The sequence below is a fragment of the Bos mutus genome, chromosome 11 (genome assembly GCF_027580195.1).
Source record: "Bos mutus isolate GX-2022 chromosome 11, NWIPB_WYAK_1.1, whole genome shotgun sequence".
In the NCBI taxonomy this organism is placed as follows: domain Eukaryota; kingdom Metazoa; phylum Chordata; class Mammalia; order Artiodactyla; family Bovidae; genus Bos; species Bos mutus.
In genome coordinates this window covers 27,823,378-27,839,236 of record NC_091627.1, presented here as the reverse complement: position 1 = coordinate 27,839,236, position 15,859 = coordinate 27,823,378, and the positions used below count along the sequence as shown (strand labels likewise).

General features: G+C 39.3%; 1 protein-coding gene and 1 long non-coding RNA gene across 4 annotated transcripts; one reads left to right on the top strand and one right to left on the bottom strand.

Moving 5' to 3' along the window:
- Positions 1-327: 327 nt before the first annotated feature.
- On the bottom strand, positions 328-5,574 carry LOC106700838 (uncharacterized). 2 transcript variants are annotated; one of them, XR_011466008.1, is made up of 5 exons: positions 5,470-5,574; positions 5,048-5,084; positions 1,952-2,190; positions 1,657-1,835; positions 328-684 (listed from the first exon to the last, which is right to left on the bottom strand). It is a non-coding gene; the product is annotated as an uncharacterized lncRNA (long non-coding RNA). The 2 variants fall into 2 exon arrangements; XR_011466007.1 differs by lacking the exon at positions 328-684 and having other exon boundaries at positions 704-1,835.
- A 187-nt stretch (positions 5,575-5,761) lies between these two features.
- On the top strand, positions 5,762-14,755 carry TTC32 (tetratricopeptide repeat domain 32). 2 transcript variants are annotated; one of them, XM_005895645.3, is made up of 3 exons: positions 5,762-5,913; positions 10,484-10,650; positions 11,648-13,791. In XM_005895645.3, exons 1-3 carry the CDS (start codon positions 5,762-5,764, stop codon positions 11,773-11,775), a joined length of 447 nt encoding a protein of 148 aa, XP_005895707.1. In that variant the 3' UTR covers positions 11,776-13,791. The 2 variants fall into 2 exon arrangements, 1 of the variants encoding a protein (XP_005895707.1); XR_011466006.1 differs by lacking the exon at positions 10,484-10,650 and having other exon boundaries at positions 5,775-5,913; positions 11,648-14,755.
- Positions 14,756-15,859: the final 1,104 nt, after the last annotated feature.

Here is a 15,859-nt window from a genome sequence, read left to right as displayed (position 1 = left end):
AGGAGATGGTGTGTGTGTGTGCTCAGTCACTCAGTTGTGCCTGACTCTTTGTGACCCCATGGACTGTAGCCCGCCAGGCTCCTCTGTCCATGGGATTCTCTAGGCAAGAATACTGGAAGTGGGTTGCCATGCCCTCTTCCAAGGGATCTTCCCAACCCAGGGATCGAACCCATGTCTCCTGCACTGGCAGGTGGATTCCTTATCACCAGCACCACCTGGCAAGCCCAGAGGGAGATTAAACAATTGTAACACTGAAATGAGCTCTATTTCTAGTCATGTTTAAATAAATAAGCATTGAAAGTGTTCTCTGTTTTACTTTCAGAAGTGATAAAGAGGCATTTAAAGACTTTTTGCTTTTGTTTTTACAATTTGAATTGTTTCTAATAGCTTTTTAAAAATTTATTTTTTATTTTCATAGCTGCACTGGGTCATCGTTGCTGCATCCAAGCTTTCTCTAGTTGCGGAAAGTGGGGGCTACTCTCTAGCTGTGGTATTCAGGCTTCTCACAGCAGCGGCTTCTTTCGTTGGCAGAGCGCAGGCACTGGGGCTTGTAGGCTTCAGTAGTTGCTGCATGTGGGCTCAGTAGTTGTGGCTCATGGCCTCCAGAATGCAGGCTCAGTACACAGGCTTAGTTGCTCCACAGCATGCGGGATCTTCCTGGACCAGGGATTGAACTGGTGTCCCCTGCATTTCAGGACAAAGTCTTAACCACTGGACCAGCAGGGAAACCCTAATAGCTTATTTTTTATATCTTTTCCTTTTTACCCACTTTCTTAGTTTCATCTAAGAGATGGCAATTGGCATGTACTCTTCATAATATTGTGCAGAACACTTGTCTCTATTTATAATGATGTAAATTTATAGAAAACATCCAGTTTGTAGTTATAGTTTTAGCTGAAACATTGTCACTAAGCTGGACCTTTTATCTAAACAAGTCTTGGGTTTGGGAAGTGATTCTCAATAAGTACCTGTTTTGATTTACTGTCATTAATTTTAAAAAGAAAAACTGTTATCAGTCATGCATAATTTCTTACCTGTTAAAGATAGCTAATAATGTTCTCTATTTCCCATGAACTTACATCTTTTTATTCTGTGGCTGCAAACCAGACTTTAGCACTATTTTATCAAGATTATTTGCTGAACTTTGACATTTAGTAGAGGCAATAAAGAGAAATATACAACATTGTTATAGCAGCTTCAGTACTGAAGTTAGTTAATCCAAATGTGTTATGTTTTTGGTCCTTTAGAGACAAGTTAGGCATGCAGCAGATAGAGAATAGTGAGCTATGAGAAGAGGTTTGGAGCTTAAATGAGTTCATGTAGATAGTGGGTTGCTGTGCCTAGTTAAAACGAGAAGACCAGGTCTTCTAAGTCTCTGTGTTCATGTGCCTTGTGGGAAGTTACCTTGATATAATGGTAGCCTCCAAATACAGTACCAGGCAAGCCATTCACGGAACACAAAGGATTACACACCAAAAAATGATGCTTAAGTCACATGGTTTACTGAATCAACTTAACATACACAGTGAGGAACAAGGAGAAAGTGATGGGAGAGATTAACACTGTTAGTGAAGGATGCCAGTCAGGTACACGGATTCCAGTTCCCGACTCCTGAATTATGTACTGTTCTATGTCCTCACTCTATCTCTTCCTCACCAGCTTCCCCCAGTGGTGTGGCCAGGAAGAGGACCGCAGTTGAGATTGGGGAACTCTGTCAAGTAGAATGTGCCTGAGGCCAGTGAGGCACACTTGCTCTGAGGAGGAGGCAGGTTTCCCTGGTCCCAGCTGTAGGTGCCACTGGGACTGCTGAGCAGTCATGGATTCAGTTGTGTTTCCTGGGTAGAGGACAAGTGTCATCGGTGGGTAACTGAATCGAGACCTCACACATACTGAGCATGTTCTAAGCCTCATGCATACCCAGTGAGCCATGAATACTTAGTGCCTTGGTTACCTTTTGGATCTTAGCGCCTCATCAATACCAAGTATGCTGTGCTGTGCTTAGTCACTCAGTCGTGTCTGACTCTTTGAAACCCCATGGGCTGTAACCCGCCAAACTCTTCTGTCCGTGGGGATTCTCCAGGCAAGAATACTGGAGTGGGTTGCCATGTCCTCCTCCAGGGGATCTTCCCAACTCAGGGATCGAACCCCTGTCTCCCGCATTGCAGGCAGATTCTTTGTCATCTGAGCCACCTGGGAAGCCCAATATTAGGTAGAGTCACACAAATATGCTGTATTTACTTTGTATAACATATCTTATAAGTTTCTAACTTATCTAATTTTAACATAGTGTGTTTCATCAATCTCATTTGTTTTCTTCTATGACAAAATATAGTATTCCCCCAAATCAGAAAATAACATCCTAGAAAGACAAATATCGTATGATATTGTTATATGTAGAATCTAGAAAAATGATACAAATGAACTTACTTATAAAACAGACTCACAGACTTAGAGAACAAACTTATGGTTATCCGGGGGAAGGGTGGGAGAGGTGAGAGATAGATTGGAAGTTTGAGATTGATACCTACACACTGCTATATTTAAAACAGATAACCAACAAGGACCTATGTATAGCACAGGAAACTCTGCTTAATATTCTGTAATATCTAAATGGGGAAAAGTGAAAGTGAAAGTCACTCAGTTGGGTCCAACTCTTTGTGACCCCATGGTCTATACAGTCCATGGAATTCTCCAGGCCAGAATACTGGAGTGGGTAGCCTTTCCCTTCTCCAGGGGATCTTCCCAACCCAGGGATCAAACCCAGGTCTCCTGCATTGCAGGTGGATTCTTTACCAGCTGAGCCACAAGGGAAGCCCTAAATGGAGAAAAGAATTAAAAAAAAAAAGAATAAATGTAATATGTATAACCGGATCACTTTGCTGTACACCTGAAACTAACACAACATTGTTAACAAACTATAATATAGAATAAAATTTTTTAAAAAAGCAAATCTTCCCTAGGTTAAAAAAAAGAAAACAGCATCCTAACAAAGACATCAGCCCTAAAGGATATATCTCCTGTTAAAGGTAACTACATCTTCCCACAAGATTTTCCATTTTCAGGAATGAAACTATACTTCATCAATGAGAGAGAAATTTTCAGAGATGTAGGTTTAAGGATTCCTTCAGAACTGCATGTTCAGAGTTGTGATTTTTGGTCCTTGGTCCTACTGCCTGAATCTCTCTTTTTTCCCTTTTTCATCCCAGAAATCGGCTGAGAACTCTTAAGTTAGATTGTCGTTCTCCAGTCCTTCCTGTGACTTGTTGATTACATTCCCATTTGCTTCAATTCCAAATCAGCTATTGATTCCTCAGACTTTTCCTAACGTTTCTTTTGGAGCCTTCTCATTTACCACTAATTCCTTGCTACCTAAGCCCTAAAATTTTTCTTCCAACTAGTTATTTCAGACAGATTCTGAGTTATTGTCACTACCTCTTGGTCTGTTTAACACAGAAACCAAAACCTTTAAAAACAACCTCTCCTACCTTGTACACGTAATTATCACATATGTAAATGTATGTGTTTTTATATATACTTACACACATACATTGGAGAAGGCAATGGCACCCCACTCCAGTACTCTTGCCTGGAAAATCCCATGGACGGAAGAGCCTAGTGGCTGTAGTCCATGGGGTCGCTAAGAGTCGGACACGACTGAGCAACTTCACTTTCACTTTTCACTTTCACGCACTGGAGAAGGAAATGGCAACCCACTCCAGTGTTCTTGCATGGAGAATCCCAGGGACGGCGGGGCCTGGTGGGCTGCTGTCTATGGGGTCACATAGAGTCGGACACGACTGAAGCGACTTAGCAGCAGCAGCACACACATACATATACCCACATGCTTCATATTTATATATATATACTGACATATCTGTTTTAAGAGCTTATGACTACTTGGGATTTATATCTGTGAATGTTTTAGTGATCTGTCATAATGTTTTGGGGACAGATAGATCTTTGTCCTGCTTGAAAATGGTGCTAGAAAAAGACTCCCAGTACAAATTGACTCAATTGGTTTTAAATATTTAACATGAAGGAAATTTCCAGATAACTCTCTTCTGATGAAAGGGGCAAAGAGAAGCAAAATTGCCATATATAACAAATATGTGGAGGGAATTTGTATAGACAGAATGAGGCATTATGATGAATGTTCTCTTTCTGTAATAAACACGAACTGACTCCCTTTAAGTAATGCTTCTTTTTATTACAAAATTTGGCCTGAACATTACGTTAAGTTTCAAAGTAGCAAGGTAGGACCTGACTGACAAAGCTATACAAATAAGTAACACAGCATTATTGTCCTGCTATCATGCACAAATGCTAATTATATATATACATATGTTTCTGCTAACATATAATTTGCAATTATCTTTTTGTATTCTAAAAGCTGAGATCTTAGATTTTATGTGGCATTCAGTGAAAAATATAAAAATAAATGCTGAGGTAAAATTGTACTTATCCTGTTTTATCTGTAATTTATGATAACATGATAATTTGTCTTCTTTTGATTTAAGTATTTTGGTGGGGGTTGGGATGATGGGCATTGGGCTCCAGAGTGGATAAAGGGAGAAAGAGACGGGAGGTACAATAAAAGGTACAGATTATCACCTTTGCTACCCAGAGGAAAACAACTTAGGCAAATGTCTGGTGACTGGAGGTTGCAGCGAATAACTCCTTAAGAGGTCATCTAGAGTCCACATTTAGAAATGGGGGGAAAATTGTTACCAGACTTTTAATGAAAAATTAAGAGTTCCTAATTTGATGTTATAGCTCCAAAGTATTACTACTGTGCTTCTAAAATGAAAATAGCAATATTATGTTGCCCCCTACTGTTTATTCTTACCATTTTCTCAGTTCATTAAAAAAAAAAAAAAGAGCACTTAATAGTTTTTGAGTATTAGTTTTACATGTTCATGGTAGAAAACTTCAAAAGTACATAAAGAGTATACATGAGAAAGTAAAAATAGTCTTAACTTTTTTTTTTAAAAAGGCATTAATTTACATTTTAATTGAATTTAGAAGAAAAAACGGGGGTGAAACTTACGTAAATTTTCATCATAATCTCGTTTTTAAGATTTTTTCTAAAAGAAAAAGATATTAAAACAGTTACTACTTTATCTACTCATTTATTTGGTTATTCTACTCACAATTTAGTTAGTAAAATTTAGAAGAAAACGGAGGTATCTCTACACACCCACTATAATAGCTAGGATCGAAACTGACAAATGTTGGTGATGATACGGAGTAACTTAAAGGCCAATGCATAGCTGGTGGAAATGCAAAGTAGTACACCCACTCTGGAAAAACTGAAGTTTAGAAATTCTCTGTATATTCTGGAAATATACATGTACAGTGTGTGTATGTATCCCCCCCACCCCCATCCCCATCCCCACCCCCATTCGCTGTAACGAAGGGCAAGCTCCTTGCACCACCTGACCACAGCCTTAGAAACCAGTTTGGGACTACCAAGCTACTGCTTTTCTGGAGATCAGGCAAGCGGGACCAGCAGCTATAGCAGAAGCGCACTTGCCAAGGCTGCGTCTGCTTAAGCTTTCCTGAAATACCGGAGCGTTCCGCCAGGAGCGTCACCGATCTCGCGAGACGACGGGTCCTCGGAAGACACAAAATTCTTCGGCTGCTCTGGCCAAGGATTTTTGCCGAGTTAAATTCCAAGGTGCGGAAGTGCTGTGGGTTGTCGTCTCTAATCGCTCAGAAATCAACCCCCAGTTCCACAAGGAAAGCTAGGCCCCCAACCGCCATGGACGGGCAGCAAGGCCAGGAAAGTCCCGCAGCCCTAGCACTAGCCCAGGCTCATTTCAAGAAAGGTGAATACGCAGAGGCCGAGGCGCTGTACTCCGCTTACATTCGCCAGTGCGCCTGTGCAGCTTCGGAGGGAGCAGCACGCGGGAGGTAAGTATCGCGAGAAGTGGGGACAGCGGGGTCTCCGGAAGGTGGACGGCAAGGGCCCCGCTTTACTCGGCCTCTGGCACTCACCCGTCCAGCGGCCGGACGTTTGTTCTTTACAGAAAGGCGGTGAGGGAGCGTGCCTGGAGCTCAGGCCTCCGCACGTTGCTCCGGGACTCCGAGAACGGTGTCCCGACTCTATGTTAGCTGACCCGGAGTCTTAGAGCGGATAGGGCTTTTCCCACCTGTCACTTTAACAAGACCTGGTGAGGGCGAGTTGCCGCGCGGGTGCCACGTGAGCGCACAGCGTCGCGACTCAAACCGCACGACATCACAGCAGGTGCTCTGGGTTTTCACGTGTGAAAAGAAATTTAAATATGTGGAAATAGTATAATGAACCTCCAGGTGACCATCCCTGGGCTTAAGCATTGTCACTTCACCCAGGGGATCAGGTTATTCACCCAGGGATGTCTCAGAATACATTTCTAGCCGTTAAAGGATTTAAAAAGACGCAACCACAGTATCATTATTCTTAACGTCATTAATCCAGTGTCATTATTTGGAATTTTCCTGTTTGATCAATAAAAGTTGTTTGGCTGGTTGGTGTTTTCGCGGTTGGTTCAAGTCAGGATGCACGTCAAGTTTCTAAGCCTTTAAGGCTCCCCTTCATTTTCTCCCCTTGCAGTTTATTTGGTAAGAAGGATATCCTCACCAAAGGATATCCAGTCCTATGTCCTGAGACTTTCCCATATTTTGGATCTTCTGGATTTACCCCCCACCCCATGTCATTTAATATAGTCCTCTGTCTTATGCATCGCTTGTGAGTTGGTAGTTAAATCTTGAGGTTTGATCGAATTCAGATCCAAAATTATGGTGAGAATATTGTTATAGGTGTTGTGTACTTCTGTCAGAGAGCATGTAATATCTTTCTTTTTGTGATATTAGCAACCTTGATCCTGACCAGGGTTCCTGGCCTTCCCTAAACAAGAGAAATTGATTAAGCCAGACACGGAATTCAGGCAAGCTTTATTGAGGTCTCTGCTGCAGCAGAGCAGAGCAAAAAAACTAAGTTTCCCTTGCTTGCTTGGAGCAAGGGGTGAAGTTGGGATTGTGTCCAGGGGTCTTGAAGGCTGGTGGGGTGGCTTAGGTGGTTTGCCCACCTCTTTGGACCAAGGTTTTGAATGTAGGGGACATGTGAAGTACCCTGTTTCTGCTCCTGGCACCCTGTCTTTGCTTCCAGCACTTCAGAAGTGGCAGTTGGGATTTTATTTGGTTTGTATCTTCTTATCCATAACTGGCTCCAGCTGCAAATGCACTCAATTATTTTCAGTTCCTTATAGTTTTTGTATTTTGATGCTGGAGAAGACATTTGTCCAGGTGCAAACACTGCAGCAAATGGTCCTAAGTCCCAGCTCTCAGCCTGTCTCAACCTCACCTGCTCTGGCAAAGCATCTTATATTTACGCCTGAATGCGAAGCGTTTGTTGTACTCCAAGATTTGCCTTTGTTGTTCTTGTTAATGGTTCTTGTTGTTAGTGGTCCAGGATGAGAAAAAAAGAACAGAAAGGGGATAATGAGCAGTGTTTTTCTTGACAGTTTGAGTTGTCTGCTCTGTCACCCTCCTCCTTTCAGGGATTTGATTTTTTTTTTTGACCAGATGCCAGCTTGTGTTTTGTGTATGAGGCTCAAGAATCTTCTCCTGTTTGTTAAACTCACATGGAATTAAATCAGAAAAATTAAGTGGCTTTCTCATTTCAATAATACACCAGAATAATAGTTAATAGTTTTGAACAAGCAGTAATATGATACCACACCTTCCCCCCAAAATTATTAAACAGAAAATTTAGTTTTCTATTCTTGTTTCAAGCTGGAAGAATAGACTTATCTAGTAGGTTAAAACACTTTTTTATTTTTAAATTTTCATTGTAGTTGCTGCTATATAATATGTTAGCTGGACTGTGCTAAGTTGCTTTAGTCATGTCTGACACTTTGCAACCCTGTGGACCGGAGGCCGCCAGGTCCTCTGTCCATTGGATTCTCCAGGCAAGAATACTGGAGTGGGTTGCCAGTTCCTTCTCCAGTATAATATGATACAGGTGTACAGTATAGTGATTTACAATTTTTTAAGGTTATACTTCATTTATAGCTATTATAAAATATGGTCTATATTCCTGTGTTGTACAGTATACATTTGTAGCATATTTTATACCCAATGTTTTGTACCTCGTAGTCCCCTCTCCTTGTTTTGCCCTTCCCCCTTCTGTCTGTCCACCGGTAACCACTAGTTTGTTCTCTATGAGTCTGCTTCTTTTTTAGGCTGCAGTCCATGGGGTTGCTAGGGGTTGGACACGACTGAGCGACTTCACTTTCACTTTTTACTTTCATGCATTGGAGAAGGAAATGGCAACCCACTCCAGTGTTCTTGCCTGGAGAATCCCAGGGACAGGGGAGCCTGGTGGCTGCCGTCTACGGGGTCACACAGAGTCAGACATGACTGAAGCGACTTAGCAGCAGCAGCAGTAAGTTTTAAAGGATTTATCAGCAATAAGCATATTGATGCCATCTAGTATTGTTACAGCTTCTCCCTGGTGCATCTCAGCCTGAGAGCACAGATTTATTGTGTGGCAAATTTAATTTATGCCCCTTACCAGCATAAGAAAGAAAATCTGCAATGGTTTAGTAGAAGATTGCTCAGCATGCCTGCATGAACCTTCACATTTTCTTATAGTTTTTAAATTCTTCTAGGAGCTCCTGGTTAAACAGAATTCTATCATTTTCAACTTTCTTCTTTAAATATATCTTTTAGAGTTCGTTTATTTTTAAATAATGAGTCACTGAATCATTTTGAAACAGTATTCGCAATCTTTGCATGCCTGCCACTCTGAATGGTTTATAACATTTTCTTTTAATATCCAAAAGTGCAACCTTAGCCATCAACTTTATTTCTAAATATTTTTTCTTTGCTAAAGTTAGCAAGTGCAAAAAAAAAAAAAACAAAAACTACATTTGGATTAGGTAACTTGGTTATATTCCATTAAAATAAACACTATCATTACAAAAATCTCAATGTTAAAAAAATTTGGCTTTAACTGTTAGCCCATGTCTTTCAAATATGAAACAATTTTCATATGGAGAATAGGCTTTTAGAATTTGTTATAATGAGGTCTAATTCTAAATTAAATATCTGATGATCCTCTGATAATAAGACATCTATCACAAAGTTTTGAAGCTTAGAAATTTAATGATTAAAACCTTACTGAGTCCTGAGGCTGCATTTTACTTAAAACTCTTTACTGGGCAGCAGTTCAGCTAGTGTCATAACAGAGATCAGTGATTGGAGTGTCCCCCTTGTTCTCTAGGATTTCACAGTGGTGCTTGTGGCGTCCTGAAGTGTCTGTGTACCCAGTCTCTCAGTCCTAGTTCACAGAAACAGGCGTTTTCTAAATTGCAGTGGTTCCTCTCTACTGGTAGGAAACTTCAACTTGAAGGAGACCCCCTAGGCTGTGAGTACCCCTCCTGGCAGCAGCAGTTACAGTGCCTGAGATCTCAAGGATTAGGATGTTTAGAGAAGTAACTTTTTGTAATACTAACTGCAGTCACAAATATTTTCTGAGAACTAGATTTTGCTCTGTGGAGCTTAAATGAAGACTGACAGATGAGTTTAGCCTGCATCTTCCCTGTTTGGTTCAAACTTGAGAGTCCCCTTTGCAAAAAAGAAAGGAAAACAGAATCTTTCTGCAGAGCCCATTGAAGTTCTCTGTGTAGATGGTTGCCCTTTTACAAGTAGTATGTGGGGCTGTGTCGGGATGTGTCCTGTTGAGCTGGTGGTTGGTCAGAGCTGCCTGGATGTCTAACCCCTCACAGGAAAGGCTGCTTGCTCACAGCTCCTTGGGCAGCCTCCGGAACCCTCAGATGCAGAGCCAGTTCTGCACACTGGAGTCCCAGTGTGGACCTGAGCTGTGATGTCTTTCTAGCAGGAAGCCGGTTTGGCCTCCGGAGAATGTTGGCTGAGGCTGGAGGGAGGGCAGGTCATCCTCAGACAGCACACCTGGGGATCAGTGTCTTGGATTTTCACTCAGGGCTGACTTTTCTTTCTTTACTGGTGGAAAATGATTTCAAATCTCACTGTTTGAAGATCCTTAAAAAACTTGAGGATAAAACTGATGATTCATTTTATGACATGGCCATAGTGAACTTGGACTTTGGGCTGGCTTTCTCCCCTTGCTCATTTCAATTCTGAATTGTCTTCTTTGCCCCACTGGCATGTGCTTTAAACAATCATTTTAATATTACATTCAGCAAAACACGGTGACAATGAACAGGGGCTTTGACCACACAGTAAAATGAACGCACTTTTTAGATTGACATTGTAGTGCTAAACAACCCTGCAAAAGTAGACAGCAGGATTAAACAGAAACTGACGCCATGGCTTTATTTCCTTACCCTGTTTCTTCCGCTTGGTTTTGCAGTGTCGACACTGCATGTTACAGGCTATGAAGTTTGACAATACCCAAAAGAGAGTGAAAGTGGAAACGAGGGGTAACACTGTGTTTTTAATGTGAACTTTTTGTTTAAAGCAAATGCAGCCCTGAGGATTTGGCTACTGCATTTAACAACAGGGGGCAAATCAAGTACTTCAGGGTTGATTTTTACGAAGCCATGGACGACTACACATCTGCTATAGAAGTCCAACCCAGTTTTGAAGTTCCATATTACAACAGAGGCTTGATATTGTATAGGCTGGGTAAGAAGTTCTTTCTTCCCCCTTTTGTCTTTGACAGTATTTTGTGAATTCAGATCTGTCAAATGTTGTAAAACGGATGGAGTAATCATCCAGGGTGAAACTTAGGTGAAATTTAGTTTTAGAGCCAGGAACAAAGGAAGTGTACCTGAATTTATTTTAGGCTTTCAGTGGGTATTAGAGACCGCAGCAGGGCACTGGGGTGGGAATTGCAGCCGGGCACGGGAGTGAGAGCCATCCCATTACTTTGTCCCTGTGCGTCCCCAGCTGTGAAATGAGGGTAATGCTCCTGATCCACTGTGCAGCTTTTCTGAGTTACAACCTTTGAAGGCACTCATGCTGTGTTTGTGCTTAGTTGCTCAGTCGTGTCCCGACTCTTTGTGTCCGATTCTTTGGGACCCCATGGTCTGCAGCCCGCCAGGCTCCTCTGTCCATGGGATTCTCCAGGCAAGAATACCGGAATGGGTTGCCATGCCCTTCTCCAGGGGATCTTCCCAACCCAGGGATCAAACCGGTGTCTCCTGCATTGCAGGTGGATTCTTTACCAGCTGAGCCACCAGGGAACACCACTTGAGACGATATATAGGAAAGGGATTTTAGATTTTGGGACTACGGGGACTATGAGGATTGTTTCTCATTTAAAGGGTTAAAAATAATATTCATTTCCTATTTCTTAATTTTACTGTTATTACATTAAATAGGGAATATTTTATTGAAAGTTTGTGTCGATTTAAGGTATTTACCGGTTAAATCCCCGTAGGTAGCCCATAACTAATTTTAAGTATATTGTTCTATAAGGGTGTGCAAAGTTACTGTGGTACACACATCCGTATATCATTATCAAGAGGAAAAAATTCCTTTAGTAAGAGTGGTTGAAAGCTTGTAAATATAAAAGCAGGAGTATGTGTATCCAAACTTTCCTATGAATAATATATAGAAATACTCAGCTTTTTTTCCTCTTTTTTCATCCCCCCCCACCCCACTGTGGGTTCTTATACAGGATACTTTGATGATGCTTTGGAAGATTTCAAGAAAGCATTAGACTTAAATCCTGGATTTCAAGATGCTGTTTTGAGCTTAAAACAGACTATTCTAGACAAAGAAGAAAAGCAAAGAAGAAATTATTGAAAATTTTAACTCATGATCCTAATGGCTGGCATCTCCTTGTCTCTAATTGAAAGCTGATGTTAAACTGTTTTGATTTATATTTAAGATAAAGAGATTCATGCATCAGCACTGAAAGTTAAATGCTATACTTGAGGTAATTGACTTTAGGTTGAGTAACTATGTTGAGTAGGTATGCTTTTTATAAAATGTAAATAATTAATAATAATGTATAATTGTATCTTATTACAGTACAATGTTTAAAGAAATGTGTAGTATTTTCTTCAGGAAAACTGTTTTGCTGTTTTTTATTCCCAACTTTTTATTTAAAAATTTTTACCTCATCAGAAAATTGGAAGTATGGTACAATAAACACTTTTAAACTTTTAACTGAGATTCACCAGTTGTTAGCATTGTATCACATTTGCTTATTCTCTGTATTTAAATATATAACTTTTGTGCTGAACTGTTTGAAAATAAGTTGCAGATATCACCATACTTTACCCTTAAATATTTCGACGTGCACTAAGAATAGAGACAGCCTTCTTTATAGCCACAACACCATTATAATACCTAATAAAACTAATAATTCTATAATACCATCCATGCCCAGCCCATATTTGAATTCCCCAATTGTTTCCAAAATGTCTTGTGTAGATTTTTGTTTCTGGGATCTGGAGTCAGTCAAGTTAACACTGCGTTCTGTTGTTAAGTCTCTGTGTTTTTTAATCTACAATAGTTGCCTCCTCATTTTCTCCCCGTGGCATTTACTTTGAGAGTAAAGCTCTCTTATTTTATAAAGCTAGGCTAGCGAGACATAATATTGGGCTTAACAATAAACATCTTTCATGAGAGCCATTTGAAAGAATTCAACTTAAATTTTTTTTTTCTCTAGTAATCATCAATAAGGTAGTTAAGCTTTAAATATCAAGCATAGTTTTCTGTCTCTGGATAATGACAGTAATGTTCACCATCATCAACATTTACTGAATACTCAATATAAGCCAAGCACTGTTCAAACTCTGAATAATAAATTCTGAGTGGAATGGGGGTGGTTAGAGAGGTGAAAAACTGACGAAAAGCACTTAGAAAATAGAGGGCTTTTTGAAAATCTGTTCTATTTGGGTGCTGCCAGGGAACAATTAGGCTGTGATGAAGCTTTCCTGAACTGGGAAAAATTTGAAGGGAAAACAAGCCAGAGTCAGCCATGTCTCACCTACATTTGTGTGTGTGTGTGTGTCTTATTGTTGAAGTTTTGGCTTTCAAAAATTCAGATCCTGCATCTGTGAATCTCCCAAACTAGTTTATTATTGCTATGGAAAAATGGTTCTGGGGTGCAAATGGCCCTAATTAAGAGAAAAGAGTATGTTTGCCCAGTGTCCCCAGAGGAGGGTCAGAACTACGAAGTCATAACTACTGTGACTTTCTCAGATGCCATCGCCATTGTCAGCCTTCCAAGGGTTTTATTTTTTGTGGGTTTTTTTTTTTTTTTTTAGTTTAAGTGATCTCATAAAGCAGAGGACGTAATTGCCTCGTTTGTTGTTCATAAATACTATCTGGCCAAATACATAAAGAACCTGGGCTGCAGGTGAATGACTATTAAACGGAAATGAAATTAGAATGGAAACAAAAAGTCCCTTTCTGGGATGATTCACATTTTCCAATATGACTTATCTTTCTATTTGTTGGAAATGTCTTTTAAAGAATTTATAAAATTGCATTAAAATATAGAAAAATTCCTCTTAAGAAAACTTGTTTTATAAACATATTTTAAAACTTATTTTAAAAAAAGCAAAGTCCATAGAACTTGGGAGAGTTTAAAGCCAGTCTACCCAGAAAATCAAGTATTAGAAAAATGCTTCAGTAACTTTATTTTCTCTTGGCTTATATTCTCTTTTCTTTTCTCTTGAATGGGATTAGATATAATATAAAGAAAAAAAAACTTAAAAATTTGATTTGGTTTGTAGGGTTTTATTATTTGACATTTCTTCATCATTTATCAGAAAAAAAGTCACTGAAGTTCAGAATCAGCACTTGCTTATTTGGAACCCAAGCACTTATTTTCCTCAGGTTACTGGAAATAACTGATTTCCAGTTATTTTCTTTAAATTTTCCTCATTTATTTATTTCCTTGTTTATTTTCTATAAAACTTTAGACCTCACACATTCAGATTCTAAATTTCTGATTGAGTGAATAATACCTTTGTTATGTGCCTTTTAAAAAATATTCTGTTTTATGTTTGCTATTATTTATATTTCCCACATTTCAGTATCGGTTGAGCTCTTTTTTTTTTTTCTTTTAACCAGGAAAGTACCCAAACTATGCTGTTTTCCAGTTTTTCTCTTTGAAAACAAGGCAGAAAATTGTAGATTGTTATAGTTTGTTCTTTACAAAGTAAGGTAAGAGAGAATAAGTGGATATATATTGCTCTTGAGCTTAGAAAATTACTTTTAACTCTTCAAAGCGTGGAGCTATGGGACTTCCCTGGTGGTCCAAAGGTTTAGACTCTGTCCTCCCAATGCAGGGGCCCCAGGTTTGATCCCTGGTCAGGGACCTAGACCCCATATGCTGCAACTAAGAAGGTCCTGCATGTCGCAACTAAGACCCAATTAAATAGATAAATATTAAAAAAAATAACATGGAGCTGTTTGTTTCTTTCCTGAAATCTGGAACTGAATGAAGCATGTGAATTTCCTTTATGCTGGCAAACCATAGCCTACCTGCTGGATGAGCAAGCAAAATTTCCAAGTCAGCTTTTAGTCATTTTCTGTTTGCCCATTTCCAGATTTTTCCTGTTTTTTCCTCTTTCACTGGCCTCTCCCTGCCCCACCCACCACACTATACATAGTCTTAGTCTTCTGCCATTTTGCAGACGTTAGCCTGTTGCAGAGGACATACTGTATTTCAACCCTGTCATGCAGTGTAAATCAATCCAACGTTTACACTGACAATCAGTATTTCCAGCTCTGCCAAATCTAATCCCTCTTAAACATTTAACTCTATGTTTCAAGTAATTAAACCCACATCCTGTTTAACAACTTTAATTTGTCCTTAAAAATACTTCTTTTAAATGAAAAGCCATGAAATGAAAAAAAATTATGTTAATTTTAGTTGGAAAAATTATGAATTCCATTTTAGCCCAGATACCTAAATGCTTTTTGCAGATAGAAAAATATATCCATTGAGTGGTAAAGACAAGTTTATATGAGTTTCAATTTGAAATTACATAACTACATTTACAACAGTTACATAAACTTTGTTTCCTTTACTCATTTCCGCCCCCTCTGCCCCTGTGTCATTAAAAAAAATCATTTTATTGAGATGCAAAGTGTACACTTCAATGGTTTTTAAGTATGTTTGGAGTTTCTGCATTGTTCTTACATTTTTTCAAGCTTTTTGGGTCTTATGGTATTCTGGCAGGCAAACTGCATTTCATGAAGTTATAACACAGAAAAACACTTTTGGGCAAATTAAAGGCGAAGCATTGAGAGTGTTTCAAAACACCTAACAGGACACACACAGAACAGATGGAAGAGTCTTAAAAACTGCTGTCTCTTCTGATTGCATCCAAATAAGTAGCATGATTCCAATTTGGCTCATGTGATGTCCTCCGACTAGAAACTTGTGTGGAGTAACCAGGAGGTATGTCTCTGCCTGAAGCTGTGATGTTGAACTTTCACTTCTTATGGCATATTTATTTAATGTGTTTTGGTGAACAAGTTGTTATGTTAAAAAACAAATTACTGACAAACATATGGTGTAACTTTCCAAGAGCCAAGTGAAGAGGTAATGAAACAGTTGGTACGTGAGCTAAGTGTGTAATTTTAAAAGCTTCCTGATAAATGCTCATTGTCGTATTTTCTATATTTCTCAAAAGTATGACATTAAATTATGGGAAAGGGATTCCAGTTTAGAATGGCGTTTGAGGAGAGACAGAGAAGACCTAGAGAGATTGAGACTTGTTGAATTTCACATTTAATGTTAAGGGGACTTCAAAAAAAAAAACCAAACAAACCACTACATCATTTCATCCTTTATGAAAAGAAAGAAGGATGAGAAATACAACCTTTTTTTGAAAAACAAAGTAATTGGTAGGATACAAAAAAT

Excerpts from the sequence above, each read along its gene's own strand:
- TTC32 (XM_005895645.3), top strand. The coding sequence starts at position 5,762 with ATGGACGGGCAGCAAGGCCAGGAAAGTCCCGCAGCCCTAGCACTAGCC. Across the intron at positions 5,914-10,483 it reads GAGGGAGCAGCACGCGGGAG|CAAATGCAGCCCTGAGGATT; the intron begins GTAAGTATCGCG and ends TTTTGTTTAAAG. Across the intron at positions 10,651-11,647 it reads CTTGATATTGTATAGGCTGG|GATACTTTGATGATGCTTTG; the intron begins GTAAGAAGTTCT and ends GTTCTTATACAG.